General features: G+C 36.0%; 1 protein-coding gene across 1 annotated transcript in view; it reads right to left on the bottom strand.

Annotated features, from left to right (window-relative positions):
- arhgap10 (Rho GTPase activating protein 10) overlaps positions 1 to 24,416 on the bottom strand; it is a 130,820-nt gene that overhangs the window by 88,504 nt on the left and 17,900 nt on the right. Inside the window, 2 exon segments of the mRNA NM_001045250.1 lie at positions 349 to 410; positions 604 to 699. Coding sequence (NP_001038715.1) covers positions 349 to 410; positions 604 to 699 — 158 coding nt within the window.

Here is a 24,416-nt window from a genome sequence, read left to right as displayed (position 1 = left end):
TCTTGTGAATGTAGTTCAGAGGTGTCATGACTCAACATAAGCAGCGGTCTTGCATAACAGAGTCACTGAGAGAGGACACAAATAACTGATGGCAAAGAAACTCACTTCCTGTGGCAAAACTGTGATTCAAAGCATGCAGGAACAAACAGAGGACTGGCATTGCTTTATGGCATTTGTTTTGCAGCGCGTGTTGAAGTCCTGATGCAAATAAGGCTGATTGCAGTTTGCGTCTCTCGGCATGCAAATGCCCATGATGACATGTTCCAAAAATATCTTTTAGCCTGCAAGGATTTGAGTGAAACGTATAAGAGAGAGTTTTTAGAGCAAGTCTCGACTGGTTGTCCTTACCATCAGGTCTCTTTGTTCTTCCAAGTTACGGAGAAAGAGGGAGAACTCTTGCAAGGATTCATCTAAAATGACACATACGCACACAATGAGGAAGAACTGATAGATTTCTCAATGTGTCACATCTTAGTTAGTTGCTAAACTGAAACAAATAGATTCACAGCAGTTACTAAGATGATACTAGAAGATAAGTGTTTACAGTAAATGTTTGCATGCATATAAATAAATACATGCAGAAGAGCAAAAAGAAGAACTCACCAATGCACTTCTCGTCGTCAGTTTTGGCATCGCCGATGTACTCGAATTTGAACTCACCCAGGCACTGAGCAAACTTCTTCTGGGCCAATGAAAGTTCTGCAAATATAGAAGGAGAGAGGAGTTAAGCATTTAAATCTCAAGGGAAAAGAGGAATGGATGTCGTGTTTCATTTTTGGACATTCCAGTAGATGTTTTTATAATAATTTTTGAGTGCCCTGTTTCACTGAAAAAAAAGAATTCAACACAAGTGAGATATAGTCATATTCATTGAGTGATAATACGATCATGTTAATATGCTGAATTAATCACATTTACTAGGGACCCACCGATATAGATTTCTTGGACGATATTAATAACCAATAACTCATAAGATTTGAAGGCTGATTATCGATATACTATAGCCGATAAATATAAATATTTCAAAATGTTATATTTTATAAAAGTAAAGAACTAAATTTATTGTAAAAAAAAGAACTGATCTTATGAACAGAATCTTCTACTCAAAGCAAAAAAGCAATAATTTCAAAATTGCAAGGTGATTATGTAGACCTATATTCACAATTTCACATAAATCAGAATGCCAAAAATAAATGATTCCCTTTTCTTCGCATAACAAATTAACATGCAACTTGACTGTTGCATAAAATTAAGTTAATAGGTTAAATAGCAAATAGGATTTAATTAACAAACAAGTAAAACAAATATGTTTTTTAAAAAAAAGGAAAGTAAATAGCGTAATAGACGTGCAAACATTTTGAGTTTGCTCACTTCACTTGCATGTCAAATCCACTTTACAATAGCTACGGAATCGTGTCACGGGCAAGGCTTTTGACTGCCTGGTGACTGTAGCTTCATTTCTAAATGGCTAACATGGATTTTAATGAGAGAATAACTGTGTTTATGTGCTTTATGAAGACTGTAAAAACAGGATTGATACGTTTGGAGCCATGCTGAGTCCACTAGATCCTTCAGAGGTGCACCCAGCTCTGAGAGTTTATAAACTCCTCCAGAAACTTAACCTGGATGATGGAAGCTTTCAGCAGTGCTTCCGACTGAGTCGAGCCTAGTTTGATCAACTGTTGTCCGGTGTCGGCAGGAGGATTTCCTACCGGGACACCAACAACAGGCGCTATGTCATAAGCATGCCCCAACAAGAGAAAGCTCCTAATTGGTTAACGCAGCGTAAATGTCATCTAAAGTCTCAATTCACGCAAAATGCTCAACTGGCACTGATTCATTCACGCGTATCGCACAGCAGGATGTCTATTCGTGCCTTTGCATTGACTTAACATGTAAATCACTCGTGCTTGATGCTTCTTCCGCGTTTGGTGTGAACGCAGCATCACATTTACATTTTAAAATCAGTTCAAAATCTGATTAAAATAATGTATTTTGAATCAAAATTATGCAGTCTTACATTACAGACTTCCTGACTTCAAACTTCCGAATGGTAGTCTACTGTATATAAATCACACCATGACATGACCTTAAACATTTAGGGCACACACAATCATTTTATTGTACCACACTGGGAATATTTGGATAACTCTGCCCTCTGTTCAGGAAAAGTATCCCTAAACAATAGCTTAACAATCCCACCCATTCACAGATACGAGTTGGTCATAATGAAAGTTACGCTCTGCAAACATCCTGCTTGAGTCTTATGTTGCCAAGAGCATCCTGAAGCAGAAGGTGTTCCTAACAGATACTAAAAATTCCCCTTCACAAAAATGTGGAAAACCCGACTGAAAACAAGACGTAGGACTTTGGCTTGAAGAGGTTTTGTAAATCAGATTGAATTTGACTTAATTCTGTGGATTCCCAAAGGATGATCTCGATATAAGTGAACTCTCACTGGGGTCCGTGGGACAGAGCGCTGGGGTATTTTAGGACGAACACTATGAACAGTATCCGACATTGCAGTGTCGTCAACATCGACAGCTGGGCCCATCCGTGTGAAATGAGCTGGCAAAGATCACATTTTCTCCTGCTTACTACGGTGTTTTTTTAATTTGCCTGCCATATTTGTCAGAGATTTACAGTCTTTTATCCTTGTAATCCACTTGTAAAATCATTCCAATAAATTCAGTTCAATCATTCAGGCTCGGGACAACAATAAGATGACCTGGATATAATGACTACAAAGACTTAACATTAACCTCGCCATCATTAAACAGTGATAGTGAGTGAACAAAAATGTTATGGCTTACACAAAAGGTGTATAGATGTGTGGTTTTAATCTACAATGGGCAGTGAATGACCCATATTTCAACACTAAGAGTCAATAAGCTGCTTACTCCACCCCTCTTGCCCAGTCCCAACTAAAAACGCCAGGTCAACTCATCTGCGCAGGGTTGGAGTGAATGTGGATTACGCTACAACAAAGCTCAATCATGTGATTGTGGACAAAACAGACTTGCTGACTACATGTATATGTCCCCTGGATAGAGCGGACTGTAAATGTCAAGAGAAAAATATGAGTGATTAACACTCTCGAGTAGGGAAGAGGATGTAAATACAACTTCCATAAGATTTAGCTTTTGCAGTTGACTATGTAGGTGTTTCTACAAAATGTGATGTCTTGTCTGTAAGTATTTTGCAAGTCAGTACAAACATTTTATAATACCATCTTTGTAAGCCTTTGCATAGTGAAGAGAACTGATTACCTGTTATTAGGAATACTGCAGGTGTTCCCAAGTTAAATTTACGACTTAAGCTATTTTTAGGACCATTATGAATAAAAAATTAGGCTCATAATGGGCTAAAAGCTAAGAATTTTTTAAATATCCCAGTTTAAAAAGATTTTCACCTGCCCAATCAAAAAATGATTATAATTTAATACATTTGATAATAAAAAAATATATAGGTCAGGTCAGTATCCTCAGCAGTAAATAAATGGAGAACTTAAGTAAATGTTACTGTAAGAAAAGCAAATAAATGCTATTTTTAATAAAAAAGTTTTTAAAAACTTTTGAGATTAAGATTTTTGGTGATTGCATGGGTGTTCATGGCTAAATTGGGTAGCTATACATGAACAAAGTTAAATTGAGACCCGTTAAAAAAATAAAAAATAAAAATAAAAATTTAAGACCTACAACACAATATTTCAGTATATTTAAGGCTTTTTTAAGGGTCTATAATACCCTGGTTATATCATACATTCATTTTAAGGTACTAATATTTAAGCATAAGTGCTGCACAATATATCATATCAGCATCGATATCGCAACGTGATTCTTTACAATAGTCACATCATAGGATATGCAATTTTCAGTTTTAATGATCATTTCAATGATCATTTGCATATGTTTGGTATGAGGTACCAAACATACGCAAATAACATATGAGGTAAGAGGATTTGAACAACATTCAGTAATAAATTGTACCATTTGTAACCTTAAAAACAATTAAATCTATTGAATTATTCATGCAACAATGACTATATGCAGGATTATTTTACATTTGACTATTTAATTACTGTGCCTAAATACTGTTAGAATGCTCAAAAAAATAATTTTGTTTATTTCACTTTAATCTTTGTTTATTGTAATTATGTATGCTTGTAGATTGTTTATTAGGTTTTATGCAGATGAACCTACAGAATCATCCCAATCAATCAACTCAAATGATAAAATATAACTATTTAAGTCATCTAAAAATAGCGTTATTTTTTCATGTCGCAGAATAACAAAATATTACAATGTTAGATTTAGCCCTACTTCTCATTCATTCTCTTAGCGGTCTATACTTTTGTCAGTTCCTATAGTTTTCAACACAGTACCAAAGGTGGCTTTTTGTTCATTATTGCCTCCACGCTCTAACATTCAATAGCCTCCTTTAAATAATCTTGATCTTATGTCAAGGTTCAGCAAAAATAAATAAATAAATAAATAGTTAAATAATAATAAATAATAATATTTGAAAGTTTTAAACTAATTAAATTGGATGATTTTGTTTATTTTGTGTTGTTTTTAAAAGGGGAAAATCTACAAGTAGGTTTGAAACCTTGACAATACCTAAAAATCCCCCCTTCAGTCCAAAGAAAAGTCCTTAAGCATTAGATCACTCTGAAACCAAAAAGATGACATAATAAATCTCACTGCAGACAGGTATATTAAAATCTACATTTGACAGCAACCCTTTTACATAACCTGTTGTTAAGACAATTTTTGCTCAGTGATGCAAATGACAGCCAAGAGCAGCAAATTTTAAAAAATTGAAAAAAAAGAAATGCAGTGTTTCTTGAGCTTCTGTCCTTGCAGTCAGCCTCAAAATAGAAGCCACAGGAAATAGTTTTCTTTCCTTTCTTCCGTATGTAGCCTATGTCTAGTAGGCATCACCAACATATAAAATTGTGGCTGAGGAAGACGCCACATGCTCAAACATGCAATCAGAAGTGAAATACAAAACTACATGTGCTATAAAGAATGTAGGCAGATCTAAAAGTGGCTCAGTATAACCTGGTTAAAACATCTGAAATACAGGAGCTGCATATACATGAACACAATAAAATGTAAATGAATACACAAACAGAAAATGCCTTCGGACACAAACAGTCACTGTTCTAACCCTATTCTATGCTTAGTTTTATGCAATTACAACTTTTCTTTTATATTAAATGAATAACTCCTTGCACTTAGCTTTGAATGACTTGAGAAGTATACATGACATAAATCTACAGTAGTCAACATTCAAAGTGAATCTAAAATAGTTTTGGGACAACTTTATTCATTATTTGAAGTGAATCATCACCATTCATTACTGTATATTATAGGAAAATAAATGTGTTTAGATCTAGCATATAAATCTACTCTGAGATGTTCAAAATAAATGAACCTTTAAAATAGCAGAATAGGGAACTTTGACTCCTGCTAATAACCAAACAACAGCATTAGCATGACCTAACATTAGAATCATAATTTGACCTTCAATAATTCAAGTCAGAAGTTTAAATCTTTTAGAGGCCATAGATCCTCTTCATGCAAAAGACACCAATCCAAAAATGTGAAAGTCGTTTATAGTTTTGCATGATTTGCCTTGTTTAGATGCATTGATTAAGGGTTGGGTCGATAGACAATGCCGATAGACATCACGATGCTGAGCCAGCATCGCAATCCTCCACCCCGGTCTCATCACAACAGCAACCTGTTTGCGAAAAATACACTCTTAGGCCCCGTTTATACACTAATACGTCTTTGCCAAAATGCCATTTTAGAACGAAAATAATTCACGTCCACACTGGAGTTTCATCTAACATTTTTGAAAAGCTCTCCTTCCACACTATACCACTAAAAATGCACATCACATGACCACACACAAAGTCATGTGCTGCAGTGTGTGCGCGTCTGAGCTCCACAATCAGCAGAGCAAGGGGCTTTGAGCACAAAACCCCAGAGAGCAGTGCACGTCTGACAGTTTATCAAGGATGCACCACTGGATTGTGTCTCACTATAGTTGTTAAATTTGATATTTAATTAATCTTGTCTCTATCTAATGACTCTTCAGTCTTTTGATCTATCAGGTAACATGTCACAGCATCAGTACATTGCTTCAATCTTTCACTTTCACGCTTGTACTTTATACTGTAATTCAATATAAATTTGCATGTATATATTTTATTATATTTATAAGATCTTATACATTGTATCATTTGTCACTGAATGATGTTCAGTGCTCAGCTGTCAGAAAGATTGTGATGTCACTTGCGTGATGACATACATCAGACACGCCGTCAGCGGTTAGCACAGCAGTTGGTTAGCTATACGCTGCAGAAAGTTTGCCCTGAAGTGTGCCCTGAATACAGATGTGAATGAACAAGCTTACACAGGTAAGAATGCAGATGAATTAGTTTAAGAGAGAGGAAAGACTAATGCAGTGGTGTGGTAGTGGTTCAGCTTTTAAGTTCGGTTAAACTTGTAGTTTCGGTGCTTTGCAAAATGTGCGGAAGAGTGGTGCCGACTAGCAGCGGGAACACATCAAATCTCTTCCACCTAATAGAACATAGTGAGAGTCAGAAGTATTTATAGAAGTATTTATTTATACAGAAGTATTTATTAGTAGTCTATATTTATATAGAGTAATATTTTATATTATTCTATATAACACATTTTCCTTATTTAGCAGATTGAATACATCTAAATAATCACATTATTTCTATTTCATCAGCGTAATGACAGAAGATGAAGCATCATAAAAGTTTAAGCCAACCTGTCGCCTCACCAACATTCCCCTTCCCGACACCAAAATCAGCACTGTCAAAGATAAGGCAATGGTGCAAACAGATGGCTAGAGGCGCCATGTAGGATTTAAATCAAACTTTGCTTATCAACACATGTATACACCTATTAATTATTCTCATAAAAATCTATACTATTGAATGTTTAAAACGTGTATGAAACTTGCGTTTTCGGCAGTTTTTTTCATGTTTTTTTTTATATTGTCCATATCAATATCAGAATTTTATCGCATCTACCAAAATTTAGAAATATATTGCGATATAAATGTTTGCCATATCGTCCAGCCCTAGTTGTGCACCATTTGTTTACCAACCAAGTTTGTCGCCGACATTATAACGACATCATTGACGGATGGTAATTTTGTAACTTATCTTTATAATTTGTTTACGGGTAAAACAAAGAGCATGCAGGTCAGGTAGTTAAAACGGTATTCTATAAATAATTGATTATTTATTAATTAATTAATTATTCATAAATAATCAATTCACTGCCGTCTATGATGACGATGCCATCGTCCGTTGCGATGTTTCACATTAGACATCGTAAAATGCCAAATTGGTCGACATCGCCCAACCCTAATTGGTTTGTTTCTACAAATAAAATATTCAATATCCATTTGAACCTATTAGTAACAGTAATTTTATTACAATCCAAATTATTTAAATATTGCTCAACACTGTTAAATTCAATATTTTAAAATGGTTACAATTATTATTTTAAATTGGATGTGTTAATAATACAATCTGAATATGTTTTAATTGTATTTTTCATTTTGACGCTTCATTTTTATTCTTAGATTTTAAGTGCTTTTTCCCCAAATATTTCCACACAACCAACAGAACTCCCCTGCAGTCCCATTAGAAATCCCCTAATGTATGTGACAACAATTTACTTCCAATCAACAAAACTACAAGTCGTTCCAAATCTAGGCAACGCCAACCAAACAAACAAGTTCAGAAATTTGAGAAGGGGTCTACCCCACTTACCCTGGACTCCTAACAACAACGCTGACCCAGCAGTAATATGCAGGCACAAACAGGACTGCCAGAGACCTGACTCATGCTATATTGAGTTCTGCTGCTCACTCGTGGGGAATGCCTGACGGATTGATTTGGAGACTGACAAAGTCTTAGGGTGATGTACTATCTCTTAGTGTCATGGGAGCATCTAGAAGGTGTGCTGATAGCAAGCACACATGGAGGTTTGACTTATTGACACTCCCTAAAAATGCTCTGGTCAATGTGAGGGAATTCCTTCAACAGTGGAGCATTTTGAAAACACAAACCAAAAACAACACACCCTGGAAAATGTGATTCTAAGGTCAAACTCTGAGGACTGCCAAACCCTGGTGCTGACCCAAGCTAAATATTTTGTCCAATTTATGACAAAGACTCATTGAACAATACCATTTTATGTACCCAGCATAAACTTTGATAAGTATATTAAAATACAGCCTAAATTGTTGAGAAAATAAATAACACACGTTTCAGGAAACATCTTTCACGCCAACGTATGTTTTATAGAGATGTTAAATATGGATATGAAGCCTTATTGACAAAACAGACACATTGGCAGAGACTTGTATTTTAGTTTCAAACACAGAGGCCAGTGGCATGTTTCAAATGGGAATGAGCACAAACCTTGCTAATAAATGAAAATAAAGACTAAGACTTATTCTATCTAAACTTGACTCCCTTACCTACCAGAGATACCAGTGCTTCCCACAAGTTTGAAATATACTTGCGGTGGTAGTCAGATTGAAACACACCATTTACCCACATCACATAAATAGTTAACTTTAATTGACAAACAAAACATAATTTCAATTACGTTATTTATTATGACACGGGTTCTTTTCAATGGGTTAATGTTAAAAAAACTGTTAAAAAAAGACTGAAATAAAAAAAAAGAAACCACTGATAGGTAAAATCTGCTTTTCTCTCTTTCTAGTTCAAAGCAAACTTGAATGCCAAAGCATTTTAGATAACAGAATGATGGGAACAGACAAATATAAATATGTAAAGAAATTTTATACTTTAAAGCAGGGAAATAAACATGTGCTATGGATGTGACCAAAAAGTCTATGGTTTTACAGCATACAATGTACTTTGTAGAAATTTTGTGAATTAAATTCAAATCAAAAGGATAATATGGCTCTATGATAATGGCTCTATAGAACAAACATGATTGATTTTGTTTTATTTTACATTTTTGTATTTATGAGGGAAAAATCTTTCTTATGGATGTGACGAATGTGAAATTGCCACTTGTGTGACTTTGGTAAATCAAATATAATAGTTTGAGAACATTGACAGACATTTTTGAGTATTTTTTACAGTCCTGATGTTTGGTTATAGAACGGATACAAAAAGTGTAAAACTCCATTTTACATATACTTGGGCGGCCCGTCCAATGTGAGGGACACACTGGATACTAATATCACACATCACATCAGGTCAGCTGCCAGTTATCCAAAGTCACAGTTGTCTCACTAGTTCTTTTGGGTCTAGAAAGTTGAATGTGAATTCAATTTCCACACAAATGACTTTGAAAAGGGTGTGTTTAGAGCTTGACAGCTCCTGACGATCATTTACTTACACCATATGCCACGTAGAAACATCTTAACATTAACATATCATCTTGTGTTTAACAAAAGAAAGTAGTACTACAGGTTTAGAGAACATGTAAAAGACCTGTACAAGAGGTATGAACCTATACTGGTCTCACGGTTCGGTTATGATTATCATGCCATCGATTCGGTTCAATTCAATATCTCGGTACATTGACGATGCTTTCCATACACAGTGTTATATTTTGGGGGGTGGCTATAACAAGCTGTCTGTATAAACACACACACACACGCACGCACGCACACACGCACGCACGCACGCACGCACGCACACACACACACACACACACGCACACACACAAACACACACACACACACACAGCACCACACTGTCTATCATTTACACACATACACAAACTTAAACAGCATCAAACAAAAACAAACACATGCACGCACACTTCCTCGCTAAAAATTACACCAGAGTTAAAATTTATTCCCGCGCCGATGAAATCTGGTCGGGTCCCGTGATAATGCTCAGGTATGAATACAGTTATGAGTCACAATGCCATTTGTATTTTTTTATTAAATCAAATATGTAATCTGCCATGACTAAGCTATCCAGGGCTCGAAATTGCGACCATTTTAGTCGCATATGCGCCCGAAATTTAAGCTATGCGACTCATAATATATATTGGGAGCATTCGTGCGACTGCATATTATGGTTGTAGTGCAACCTGTTTTTGTTTGTTTTTTTTTTTCTAAAAACGTGGTAAATTCGCTCTTCCCTGCCGCTATATTGGTTCATATTAGCCGTCAATCACTCAAGACTTTCTGCTGTCAGATGACAGGGAGGGAGCTTTTGTGACCGCGGGGAATGCAAACGGCTGAAGAGTGAAAAGTACACTGAATCTCGATGCGCTGCATGCACTGCGTGTTCAGCCAACACAATCTCACGGCAATTCATAACTTTTTATTACGTTTCCTCGTGAGATCAGGCTGCAACAGCGCAAATGTCCGCTACAACACCATCGCCAAAGAAGCTCGCCTTTACTGAGTTTGATCTGATGCGGCTTATAACAAAGAACAGTATTGCGCCGGTGGGCATCGGGGGAATCCTGCTCTGCCCCCCTCATATTGGGCCGGCTGACTCGCATGCTTTCCCGCAAACACAGAAAAATGTAATTCAGCGCATAACGTGGCTGAGCATTAAAACGACACGAACCGAAACCAAAACTTTTTTAAAAGTGAGACTTTTCTTCCTTTCTTTTGTCCGTTCTTTCTTGAGGTGTGTATTATTTTTCTATTTAATTACTGATGACTGCTTTGCAGCTTTCAGCATTGGCTTGAACGATTTATTATATTATTTCGTTTGTTTTGTAGCAGAAATATTATTTATTAAATTGGCAAGCATTTAAAAACAATAGTACAAAATAAATATTTCTTACTGCAATGCTTCATTTGTGTTTGATGCAAACCATCAATTTATTTTTCATAAATTAACAGTAGGACTTTATATAGCAGATAACTTGCATCAAAGCACATTCAAGGCAGCATGATGATGAGAAATATTATTCATTATTAGTAGTATTGTCATCATCATCATCAATAATATTTTATAATTATTCAACATTCATTTTGGAATTATTGCACAAATATTAAGTCGTCACAGCATTAGTTAGAGAGTTGTTTCTGGGTTTTGTTAGTCCCAATTGATGTTGTTTTCAAATACAATAAATCCCTTAATACACAACTTGTCAAATATATCATTCATTTTTGGTGGATGCTCCTAATTTTTTTCTGGTGCTCCTAATTTTTTTCTGGTGCTCCTAAATATTTCAGGTTGGGAGCACCGGTGCTACCAAGTAAGAAAGTTAATTTCGAGCCCTGCTATCCAACCACAGCGGAAGCACAATCCCCTCTCTTGCGTTCCATTTTTAATTTCACCATTTAATTTCTTAAAAAAAAAATAAAAATCAGCAATTACAAATACACTTGTATTTATTTATTTAATCTTATTGGGTAGCATGTGTGCAATAAACTTGTTTAATGAACAGGTAGTTCCAGTAATTTTAGATCAAAGTTTCAATCATCTCTGTAATTTTATGGACATCGATGTGTGCTTCACCATCATCAATGTGTGCTTCAGACCAATGGGGATTAATAAATTAGCTAGTATGCTCAAAATATTTGCAGAGGTAGCAAACACACATTACTATGTGCTATTAGATATGCTCGTGTCACTTACGGGTGCAAACACACAATCTCTCTCACATGTGCGCTTCCTATGTCTGCCTTTAACAATTCCAAGTGTGGACTACGAGATCAACACATCATAACTCAGTACTCAAGTTATTATTTTTATTTATTATTTATTTTTTCCGCGTGCTAGCATTAGTTCTACGAAGTCTTCAGAAATTTATGAGCACCAACCAAACATTAAGATCACCATACATACAAATCTTATATTATTAGATTTCCTGTAATTGAAAGCATCCGTATTTGCTTTGAAAAAAATAAAAATAAAAATAAAAAAAATCTACATGCAGATGCCCACCGACCCTGCATTCACTGCTTGGGATGAATAAGATGATCTGCCTCTTGTACGGCTAACAGAATCCTGACAAATAAATTAAGGATTAAATAGAACATCCTACACTTAAAATGTGTACATTCAGCTGCAAATGCTGTTACCTGCAAGGATTTCAAACTTTTAAAGGCAACACCCCCAGTCAGTTCCAAAGCAGTTGACCAGTCTTGAAAAAAGCTCCAAAAGGCAGTGCAAGCATTACAGGGCGCTCACACATATGCTCCCAAATATATATATAGAGAGAGAGAGTTGTGATGAGCTGCATTTCCTCACTCAATGCAGCAAATATCAGAGCATCAGAGAAGCTTACTTCACACAAATGTCTCTGATTCTACCACAATTCCAGCACACCACAAATACGGAGAAACTCCATTATATTTTGGGAGAAAATGAAAAGTGTCTCCACCTAGCAGCACAGTACGTGTCCTCATGCCACCATATGAGAGAAAAAGGCTGAACCCCCTCATCCCTTATTAAAGCTCTCTGTCCTTACCATTTATTATTATATACTTTTGTTAATCTTTTTTTTATTAACTTGTTTATTGTGACAACATATATGTATAATATAACGATATGTATATGTGTTTGTTTATTATTACTTATATTTCTTTTATCTATATGAATGTTCTGTATTTTGTTATTGCTTTGGCAACATTGTGATTTGTTTTACAGTCATGCCAATAAAGCTCTTTGAATTTGAATTTGAGAGAGAGAGAGAGAGAGAGAGAGAGAGAGAGAGAGAGAGAGAGAGAGAGAGAGAGAGACAGAGAATTGTAATCTTTTCGAGATTACAGAAAATCTTGATCAAAGAGTCAAATGCATTCAAAAAGAAACCAACATTAACTCCATGCAAGTCAAGGCAAATACTTGATTACTGTTTGGCATAACATATAATAATTTGTGTGCGATTTTCCCTAATTTCAGTATTGGTTATTGATGCAAATGCCAATTATTTAATAACTGCAGTCAACTCGCTTTCCTCTGGAGCAAAATTAACCTCTATAGTTACTGTACATCAGATTCCAGAAATACTGAGCATCAGAAGGGTGATCTCGACGGGAATGTGAGCAATTAACTGCCACTGAGGCACTGGAAGCCCTGTGTCTGAAATCTACAAAATGCTCATTCATATAGGCATCCTTTTTATAAATACATTGCATATATGTAGTCTAAACAACTACATTGTTTGTAAACTATCACACAAAAAAAAAAAAAAAAAAAAAAAAAAAAAAACATGTGGCACAATGTAGCTGTTTTTGGCTGATTTAGCTGAGCTAAAGTTTTCTGGACATCCATCATCACTCTCTGTGAGCAGGGTTTCCAGAAGAGTGATACACGTGAAGAGGCAAATCAACCATCATTACATTTGTCCTGGGGCCTCATGTACGAAGACTTGCGTGGAAATCTTACTAAAACATTGCGTACGCACAAAGCTGTAAATGTGCGTACGCAGAAAAAATTTCAGATGTATGAAACACTGCGTACGCCGAATCTCACGCATATTCTTTTGTACATCTGAATGAACGTGAAACTGAGCGCAACATGCACGAGCACAAAACCCCTCCCTGCCTCCTCCCCCGTATGAATATGCTAATGACTATGCTAATGGCAAAACCCAACGAAAAAGCAATGGCAAAAGCAAGCAAAAAGAGAAACTTTGAACAGAATGTGAATTGGAGGTGCTTTCAGAGGTAGACCGGAGAAAAGCGGTGTTATTTGCAAGTTTGTTCTCCGGAATTAACAATAAAAGAAATAAATAGAGCGAGAGTTTAGCTGATGCGGTTAACACAGTTGGGTCTGAACATCGCACTGAGTGCATTGAAAAAAGAAATATTGTGGTTTATATCTGTAAAATGTTGCAGGATGGTTAACAGTCTCAGTGGCGCTACTCGTAAGACCCATGTGACCAGGAATTGATACGTTCGAGCATGAACTCGGCTCGAATCCAGCGTCTGATGAACTCTTTCTTGTTTTTTCCCCCGCTACATATCAGATTTTGTCAACTATTTATCACGAGAAAGACAAGTAGGAATCATTAATAAGTTCATATCAATAAGCATCATATTTTATTTGCACATTTATTGAATGGAAATGTTTCTGATTCACGCATGCAAATTCATCTTCAGATAGGTATGTAAGATTTCCATACCATACAGTTGACCAGCTAAACATTAAAGCACAATTTGCAGCGGTCGCCTGTTTTCCCAATGCAATCTGAGCGATCTACTGCACGCACATTGCTATTAAGACACTATCTGAAGATGAATTTGCAAGCGTGAATCAGAAACATTTCCATTCAATAAATGTGCAAATAAAATATGATGCACAAACTTATTAATGATTCCTACTAGTCTTTCTCGTGATAAATAGTAGGCAAAATCTGATATGTAGCGGGGGGAAAAAAGAAGAAAGAGTTCATCAGACGCTGGATTCGAGCCGAGTTCATGCTCGAACGTGTGAAAACATGTTCACATGTGTCTTACGAGCGCCACTGAGACTGTTCAGAGTGCTGTAACATTTTACAGATATAATAATATTGAATGGAAATGTTACTGATTCACGCATGCAAATTCATCTTCAGATAGTGTCTTTATAGCAATGTGCGTGCGGTAGATCGCTCAGATTACATTGGGAAAACAGGCGACCGCTGCAAATTGTGCTTTAATGTTTAGCTGGTCAACTGTATGGTATGGAAACCTTATATACCTGCTGAACCCGTCTCATACAGCTGCCATTGCAAGGCTCAGACACTTTGTAGAGAGCAATTTAACACAACTGCCTCTAGGAGTCGCCAATGGAAATAAAACAGACACGCACAAAAAATGTGCGTACGCCTGCCAGAAAGCTGCCGTGAAGTTGCGCACATTCCCACGTTCAGTTCATTGTTAGTAAATCCAAACGTGAGCGATTCTGAGCGTGAAACCTGGCGTGCGCAAAGTTTTTGTGCGTACGCAGCGTTGACACATGAGGCCCCTGGTTATTAATGCACAGAAAAGTGATAATATACTATTCATAACTCTGAAGTTGAACTATTATGTTTGAGACCTACTGTGTGCTTACAATCTGTCATTGACAACATTCATTCAGCATAGTCCCTGATTTATAAGGGGTCATCACAGCGGAATGAACTGCCAACTATTCCGGCCTATGCTTTAGGCAGCGGATGCCCTTCCAGGAAACACTCATACACTTTCACATTTACGAACACACTCATACTATTCAATAACAATTTACTTGATCCATTTTACACTGCATGTCTTGTGGGGGAAACTGGAGCAACCGGAGGAAACCCACATGAACGTAGAGAACATGAAAACACAGAAATGCCAAATGTACAGCTGAAATTTGCAACCTTCTTGTTGTGAGGCGACACCAAGCCGCCCCAAAGACAACATTATTAGTCCATTTTTCTCACTGGTATAAATCTATCATTTGTCATTATGATGTCCTCTTGCATTACATTCAACATTATATAGGCTAGAGTAGTTATACTGAATGTTAACTTTCACACACACACACACAACACTGTTCACTATTAAAAGGAAATAAAATATCAAATGCTTGTAATAATCATAACTCGATGATGTGATCATTTAAACGATGTGCATGCTTTCAGTTTCACTTTCACTCTAGAGTGCAGCTCATGCCATTGGTGCCATTCCTTTCAGGAAAAAAAGAAGAAAAAAAACCCTTGTAAACCATAATAACTACCCAAGCAGCTCAACCGTCGCCATTTTGTTCGCGCGTCATCCCCCCCACGGCGGGATACCAAACAAGGGCAAAGAGGCGGAGAGTGAGCGGAGCTACAGATACGTGCTGGCATTTTGCTTGGACCTGGCTCAGGCACACTTTACTTTGGGAGAACACTTAATACTTTATCACCTGTGACTCGTTAGTATTCTGACCACTTGTGCTTGGTTGTACACTATATCAATAAAGTGTTTAGACTTTTAAAAACACTGCTGTAATACATTAAGCCACTAAACATTGTTCTTATGACGTTTTTCAACAGGAGGAAAACGTGAATTACTTCCAAACACTTCAGATATAGTCTGTGTTAGTTAATGTAAGACTATTGATGAAATCCAGCATAACACTGTATGACAACGCTTCAGATGACTGTTCTAGAGCCTACAGCTAATCAATTCGTCAGATTCTGGAGTGCATTACAGCTCTAAATATAAATATAAACTATAAATGATCTTAAATAAAACAAATACATGTATAGAGATTGTATATAAGTATATAACTTTACTCACATGGGAAACGGAGGCCACGTGAATGGTTTGTGAGCACAATTAAGTGCAATTAGCATGCCATGCCATCTAATAATTGTAGGAAACAAGTCCAAAAGGCAGTTGACTGTGTAAAGCCACATAAAACAACACAGAAATATGATGAATATGCCGAAATCAGTGGCTAATCTGCAGGATTCAGCTGAGGTGACGTGACGGCGACCAACGAGACCTAGTTGTCACTCAAGTGGCCACGCCCTTAATTATGCAAACTTAATATAACTTAATATAAAGGAAACGGATGAGTTGTCATGAAGTTGTCATGAAGGGTAATATTAGCTGTATTAACCAAAATCTTTTTTTTGTACCAGGCTGTAAACACATTTTTTTCTGCTGTAAAGTTGGCCATTCTAACAGTGGGCTCAATTGAAATTTGCTCTATTTTGGAGCCAGGAGTGGCCAGGACTAGCGGAATTTCGGATGAATTGCAGTTTTAGGTACTTCCGTATTGGCTTCCTGAGGGAGAGTGGGAGGTTGCCGCTTGCTCCTGACTGAGGAGATAAATGATCGCTCTGAGCAACTTTATTATCTTTTATTCACAGCCTAAGCAAGTTCTGTTCACTAAAGTAGGACACGCTTGTCTTCTCTGGTAAACATACAGCTCGTGTGATTTCACAGCTGTTTCAATAAATGAAGACAAAATGGCAATTTAATTGTAGAATTGTAATGGCAAATTTTTTAGTAATGGCAATACAGTATTCTGACTCTTTCAACATTCTTTTGAGTCTGACCATGTCCATGTTGCTGAGCAATGTATATAAAGACTTTTGCGACCACCTTTATGCTTCTCTTCTAACCTTGAAAATATAATTGGCTAAATTATAGCAACCTTACACTATGAGCTATAGGACCATAATACCACCAAATGAAGAAATTGACAGACCTTAGTCATGGTTTCAAGAAAGTTCAGGTGAAACATTAGTCTAGCTCCTTCAGACTTGAAGTAAACAAAGGCTTCTTTCTATACTTCAGGTTAGGTAAAATAGGAAAGTCTCACAAGTGGGTTTACAGACAACAGCCTCAGTTGTGTAACAGTGTCAGATTACACATAAATGTCTTTGCAAGATGCAGCTCTGTCTTGCATGGTTGAGCAAAGCATGGGCCGAGTATTCATATCAATTTCTGGGTTTATAAAGCATCAATCAGTTCTTCCCTGAGTAATTATGAACGAAACATCAATTGTGTTTCATGAAAATTAGATTTATATAAAGCAGAGGTGCACCAAAGTAGGGTCCGCTGGCCAAAATATGGTTTGGCCCATCATCCCATCTGAAAAGAAAATGAGAATGTCTTTGACAGAGATAGTCATTTCGAAAAATATGTATATCCTTTGTTTTGTGCTACAAAAAAAAAGCCAACTAAAATTAAATGTTTCATATGAATCAGACATTTAAAATGTAAATACTGTCACTTGATAGATAGAGAACAATGCACAAGACAAATCCATCAAATCAAGGCAAAGGCAGGAGCAGCTCGAGTAGTGCAATTAGTACAGAGTTCCGTTATATTATAAATAGAATTGTTTATGTTTCGTCGGTGCCAATAGCCTAGTGGTTAGTGCGTTGACACATAGCACTGAGGTGCTCGCAGCGACTTGAGTTCGATTCCCGTCTCGAGGTCCTTTGCTGATCCTTCCCCTATCTTTGCTCCCCACACTTTCCTGTCTCTATATCTCCACTGTCCTATCAATAAAGGTGAAAACCCCTAAAAAATAATTATTAAAAAAAAAAGAATTGTTTATGTTTTTATTACAATAGGTTGTCTATAAAACATTACAAAAAGTATTCTGCATCATAATTTAATATGTTTCAAAGCAACCTTTTTTTTTAGTTATTTTTAAATAATAAGCAAACAAGAGAGCAAATTTAATGTAATACAGTTTGGTAAATTTAACTTCAGCCCACAGCCCTTAATCAAAAGGTTTTTGGCCCTTTATAAGAATAAAAGTTTGGGCACTCCTGATTTAAAGGAATACTGGCAAACTACACTCTGAAAGATCCACATTATCAAACATTTTGATTATGATCTGTGGTTTATCTTGGTTTATCTGGTATACGTCAATGAACCCAGGAAACAAAGAAAAAGCAGGAAAATGCCCCTCCTTTTGCTTATCACAGGGAGCCATGCTTTTAAAACATCTGTGCTTTTAGCATGTGCAAGTCAACGTGACGCAATAGTGATCGGGTGAATTTTTCAGTGACACTTCTCTATTTTTTGTAAAAGATGACCAAAACACAGTGAAAGATTTACTAGAAAATAGAGCTAAGCTGCCTGAAGACACACACCCAGTCTGAGTCCTAATCACTGCAATCATTCATATGCCCTGTGAACCAATGAGTAAAGAGCACTAGCAGAAACGCTCGGTAACTTGTCATTTAGCAAATACTTATTATCTTGAGCAATTTACAAAAATGGCACAGACAGTCTTTCTGAAATACCTTTGTCTTTAGTGCTTGGAAAGAAGAATTTCAGTAATTCGGTTCATGGTCAGAAGATGTTGCAATGTAAACAAAATGAAATCATAGCTTTTCAGATTTTAAAAACCTACCTAAAATGGTCTTGTAAGATTTTAGCAGTCTGGTTTGAGTTTAAATGTTCACTCAGAAATCCCCATTGACTCACACCACGCTGAATATAAAACTGAAACTTGATTTGGGAAAGTGATGTCACTTACAATGACATCCAGATTGAACCCACATGTGTGCTTGAGCTCAAAGGGTAAAAGCTTGTGTGCCTCCTCCAGATCTGGCTTATTGGACTTTAATTAGTAATGCATTTACTGAGGTTATGTTTAAGAGAGAGAGAGCAACAAACAAACGAAACAAACATTATTATTATTATTATTATTATTATTATTATTATCATTATTATGAAATACCTTTTCCATATAGCATCACACAGATTTGTGACCAAATAAGTTACCAGCCTATTTTAACAATAGATATTGTCAGTAAACAAAGTATTCAAGTATATATTTGAAAATAATTAATTAATTTGTTCAAATAGATTGGTAAAATTGTTTGTAGAGGAGAGAATCGCAATATAAAATACCTAATAATCCACAAGCACTGTTATGATATATTTTTAAGCGGTGCAAAACCCAGTAAAACATTATAAAACATTGTGACATTTTCGCGCACAATATTTCAAATGTTTTAAAGGCATTCAGTAAATGTGAGGTACAGATAAATATTCAAGTAGTTAAATCCAAGTTCACATCAGCACAGCGCCTGTCAATCATTCTCCATTAGTTGACCATTGAAACTGCGTGCCATGGTGAGTTATGGTGGGTAAAACAATGAAACTCTCTATGAGAGAATTCAGTGTTCCTATTATCATATTTGTTTAGTGGCTAAATGCATATGGTTTTACTTTAAATGACTTTATATTGCAAGAGTGCATTGCTTTTGTTCATTATATTATTGTAGATTCTGCCATTAGATCTCTGCAAGGTGAGGCCTATGAACTGTTTTTCTTGCAAACAGTAAATAAAACATAAAAGTAGAAGTAAATATTTATGCATAACATAGGTATAAATGTTAATTTTTATAAATATATTGTTTAACAATGCGAAAGGCAGTGTCTAATATTTGATCAGATCACTTCATTTACTTAACACATCTGAAACATTTTTTTTTAATCTCTTTTATGGAGCACTCGTTTTACTGATCATTTTTATTCCAACTAATATTAGTGTCACACAACACGAATATTTATTACAGTCATTGTTTTTGTTTGTGATAAAATATTCTGTATTTAGTAGATTGTATTTAAAGAGGTGGTCGACTACGATATCATATTTTAAACTTTAGTTGATGATGTGTAGTGTGGCTGTGTGAACATGAACAACTTCTCTAAAAGTGAGACGCTAAAAGTTCAATGCAAAGTGAGACAGACTTTTACAGAGTTAGCTTAGCAAAGCCTACAGCGAACAAAGTTTGAGATCTAAAAGAATATACATCTGGGCTTACCAATCGCACACACCCTGCGCAGAAAAGGGACGTGGCCAGAGTTGCTATAATGTTATAGTGGAAAAGCTAAAATGCTGTCCAAACGCTGCCATTTCCACAGAGCTTCTTCTGTTTCTGTATTCGGACTTCCAAAGGACACGACACAAAGGAAAAAAGTGCTTTTCAAATCAGTTTTAATCATGTTCCAGAGATTTATAAGAAATATATAGCTAGCATTTGACAGAGGGCAACTTTCAAAATCTCTCCCGGTTCAGTGATGGACTCAGTTAGAACTCCTCCAACCAACAACCTGTAAGCATTTTTATTTGTTAAAATTGATCAACTACATGCACAGTTTCTAGCGTTAACATTATGTTGTAGCGAGGGTGTAAACAACGAATGCTGCTTGCCAATAATTTTGCTACAAATTCATATTCATCAGTCAAACCGCTGTAAACACACAATCTTCACCAGTGCTGCAATGTCTCTCTATGCTGAAGCTTTCTGTGCATTCTACATCTCAAATAAAAACTATTCAAATCAAAGATATAAGAATGTTTTATATTACTTACACATGCTTATTCAGTATATATACATTTTATTTTAGAGAGCACATGAGGTTCTGCTGTGTGCTCTTCAACTTTGTCTCATTCAGGAAGTTAACGCTGTTAACAGCTGCTCTGACTGGACTTTACACAGTGCTAAGCACTTGCTTGTATAGGGGTGTGACGTGGTAATGTGGAGCTGATCCACGAATCACTGCACATTTTGTCAGCTGACCAATCTCTTGAGAATGGGCCTATCAGAGGAACTAGGAAATATAACAGTCAGTTTCATGTTAGCCAAGTAGCAGTATACAATCAAATTAAGATATATGGAGAGAAAATGTGATTTTCTACAAGCTAAGCATAAGCACACATTGCTTTGCATCTTATAAGCACAACCAAGCCTAAACCTTGGACCACCCCTTTAATATGCAAGATTAAGGATGAGTTTCTTTACCCCAGATACAGAAATTATATTATATGTAATAAAAACAAAAACATTGACTGATATTTTGATAAAAAAATAAAAAATAAACTAGTGTTGTAAAAAAAAAAAAATGAGTGAAAAGAAGAGAGAACCCAGTCCAGGAGACTCGAAACAAGCAGAATTCCTTTATTGAGACGTGTTGGTTAATCTGCAGTCATACAGCGTCTTTAAGATGTCCATGTGTCTGCAAGAGCCTACTAGAGGTCTGCAGTCTGCAAGTTCTTTCACGAGTCTGTCACAAGTCTCACACAAGTCTGAATTAAGACAAAGATTTCATGTCTATATTGTGTTCTTAGGAGGAGGGGATATGGCTAAACAAAGCATGCAAATTAAGAGTTGGAGTCAGCATGGCATAGGTGTCAAAAAACGGCCCAGCAACTGACCACACTAGTTAATCAACATAGGGTTTCTGTAGTATGAAAGCAACACCCGAAGACAAAGACAGAGTCGTTTAAAGCATTTGCATCACTGGCTTAGCCTGTAGTCAGAAAGATCAAGTTTAAATGTCCCTCCTAGCTGGGATGTTAATGAAATGATATAATTAAAAACCAAAGAATATAACTTTTCAGTTATAAGTAGATTATTGTTCATTTGGAATTAGATGATAGAAATTTATATTTCCACACTAGGGATGCTCAAAATAATCGATTAACCGTTAACCGAAAGGGTGCGTTTGTAAGCGATTAATGCTATCAGTTAAACGATTATTAAAATGTTAAGATTTAATATGGTTAAAATTATTATTTTATATATTTTCAGTTTGACTGCATAAGGGGCCGATTGAATGCGCCTTTGCGTTAAGAGGGGCATCTTTTGCACGCGGCTCATCCCAGAGCAGCAGTTTGTGTTGTCAAGATAACTAGAGAACTTTTAAAGATCATGGTTTCCGCATTCATTCTTTCATGACAGGGACCAAAATGCATCCCTCCACAGCTACATTACCCATTCAAAACATTCAGGTATTGTTGTTGTTGTTTTTAATAGTGGATTATAATCGCATCAAAACGTATTAAAAAGTAAGTGGATTATAACATGCATTATAAAATGCATTATCATATTTAAACAACAAAACTGTTTACAAAAAGTCAACATATGCGCGCGTTGTTGTCTTTTCATCATGCAGCGCGCGCACTTGAACCGCGAGGGAGAGAGGAAACCATATAGCAAGACATAATCTTTAAAATAATGATATCTATTAAAAATGTAAAAAGATTTTGTGATTATAATAATAACAGTGGGGCATTAAATAAATGCATATTTTCCGTAGAGCGGGCGATTTGAGGAAGTCTGCTATTTTATTTGATGGAAGACAAAAATATGATTGGGAAAAAAACAGCCTATGTCGGTTATTAAAAAGAATAAGTCAGTATTTTCGTTTTATAATATAAATTAATTATTTAAGTGAAAAAAGATTTAGGGCAGTCCTATTTATTTTATTATTTTTATTTAGTTTATTCTGCTCTTCTGTGCTAAACACTGCAGGTGCGTGAAAATGCTCTGTTGTATTGTTCTATTAATAATATGCTAGCATAAAAAATAAATCAGTATTTTAAAATGCAATATTTAATGTGTCAGACACAAAATAGACACGTCAATTTGTTTAATATAAAATTAATCGCAATCTGACCAGTTAACCGTTAATAACCGATTAATGAGCGGCGGTTGTCGGTTAGCAAAATTAACCGAAATGAGCAACCCTAAAATAAATGTATTTCCGGTACACACACTGTAACAAAAAATATGTTAATTAACTTTTTTTTTTTTATTAAAAAATATGTTGTGATTCACAGGCTTTAAATTTATTTACAGTTGTGAATTGCATTATCGGAGCTTGATTTTGGATGTTGAAGTTGTAGTAGTTTAAAATAATATAATGTATAAGAAATAATATAGAGAAATAAGTCTGTAAATAACAGAAAAATGTATTGCAGTTTATTACAAGGTCTATGTAGCATAATCTACAACCCAGACAATACATCATATTAAACAATCAAAAATGTTAATGAAAGTAACTTTTTTTCAAGGTTAGTTGTAAAACAGATCAAGGTCCCATCGATGCAATTGAAAATCATCAATAAAAGGGGAAACATGCAAAAACAACGTGAATCACAAAATATGGAAAATGATAAAATTACAGATATTTTACAGTGCATGAAGAAGAACAGCACTTTCACAACTTCATACCACAACATAGATGCATACCAAAACTCAAATATGCAGATCAATAGGTCAAGGCGTAAGCCAATAGCAATCTTTATCTTCTTCCTCGAGGTGCAAAAGTCAAGCCAGATACAATCAACATTCCTTGCAGCATTTCTAAACATTAGCAATAACAGAGCACATGCAACCAGTTTCTGTATCTGCTGGCCAGTGTCTGGCATTTCTGAATACGTGTGAATAAATGATCTTCAATAAAATATCCTAAACAATCACAATGGTTTCTGGACTGTCTAAAGCAACCAAAATGAATGGCCATCATTAGCACCAACACATAATAGATGAGAGTCATTGGCTGGCCATGAAAACGCAAGTCCAGGAAGATTAATAAGAAAGGCTCTGAATAAATACCAGCACAATCTCAGTGTTCAGACGTTCCCTAGTGCTTTCAACCAAGTCCTTTTAAGGCATGCTGGGAAAAATACTGGAAATTGTTAAGATCTGCCTTATGAAGGCAAGAGGCCCTTCTCTGCAATCTTACAGACAAGCTTTAATAATTGAGGTTCAGTTTCCTCTCAGAGCAAAAAAGGACAGAAAGCAACTAAGACCTTTATTAGATTAAACTGTGAGTGCAGGTTGAAAGAGCACCAAAGTCTCAGGGGTGAAGGAATTATGTAGCCAAAGTATGCAATGGGATGCGGCATATGACAGTGTAAATGGACAGATGGAGAGGGGTTAATGGTACTGGTGATGGGTTTAAGGGAAGGTTCAGGCCTGCTCATTTTGGACTAATGAAGATAAGCACGGCTTGTTCTTCAGGTTCACATGGTCTCTAAATGTCACTCAAAATGGGTTAACCCCTCAATTCTCGACTTCCAAACAATGCTTCTAATTTTTCAGAAACATTTCATGAGTTTATACAGTGGTTTACACAAGAACTAGTTACTTCTCAAGCCCCATCAATAAAGGTGAATTACTTCAGCATAT

Source organism: Danio rerio, chromosome 1 (assembly GCF_049306965.1).
Source record: "Danio rerio strain Tuebingen ecotype United States chromosome 1, GRCz12tu, whole genome shotgun sequence".
NCBI classification, from domain to species: domain Eukaryota; kingdom Metazoa; phylum Chordata; class Actinopteri; order Cypriniformes; family Danionidae; genus Danio; species Danio rerio.
The sequence above is the reverse complement of the archived record's forward strand: the minus strand, read 5'-3'. Positions and strand labels throughout refer to the sequence as shown.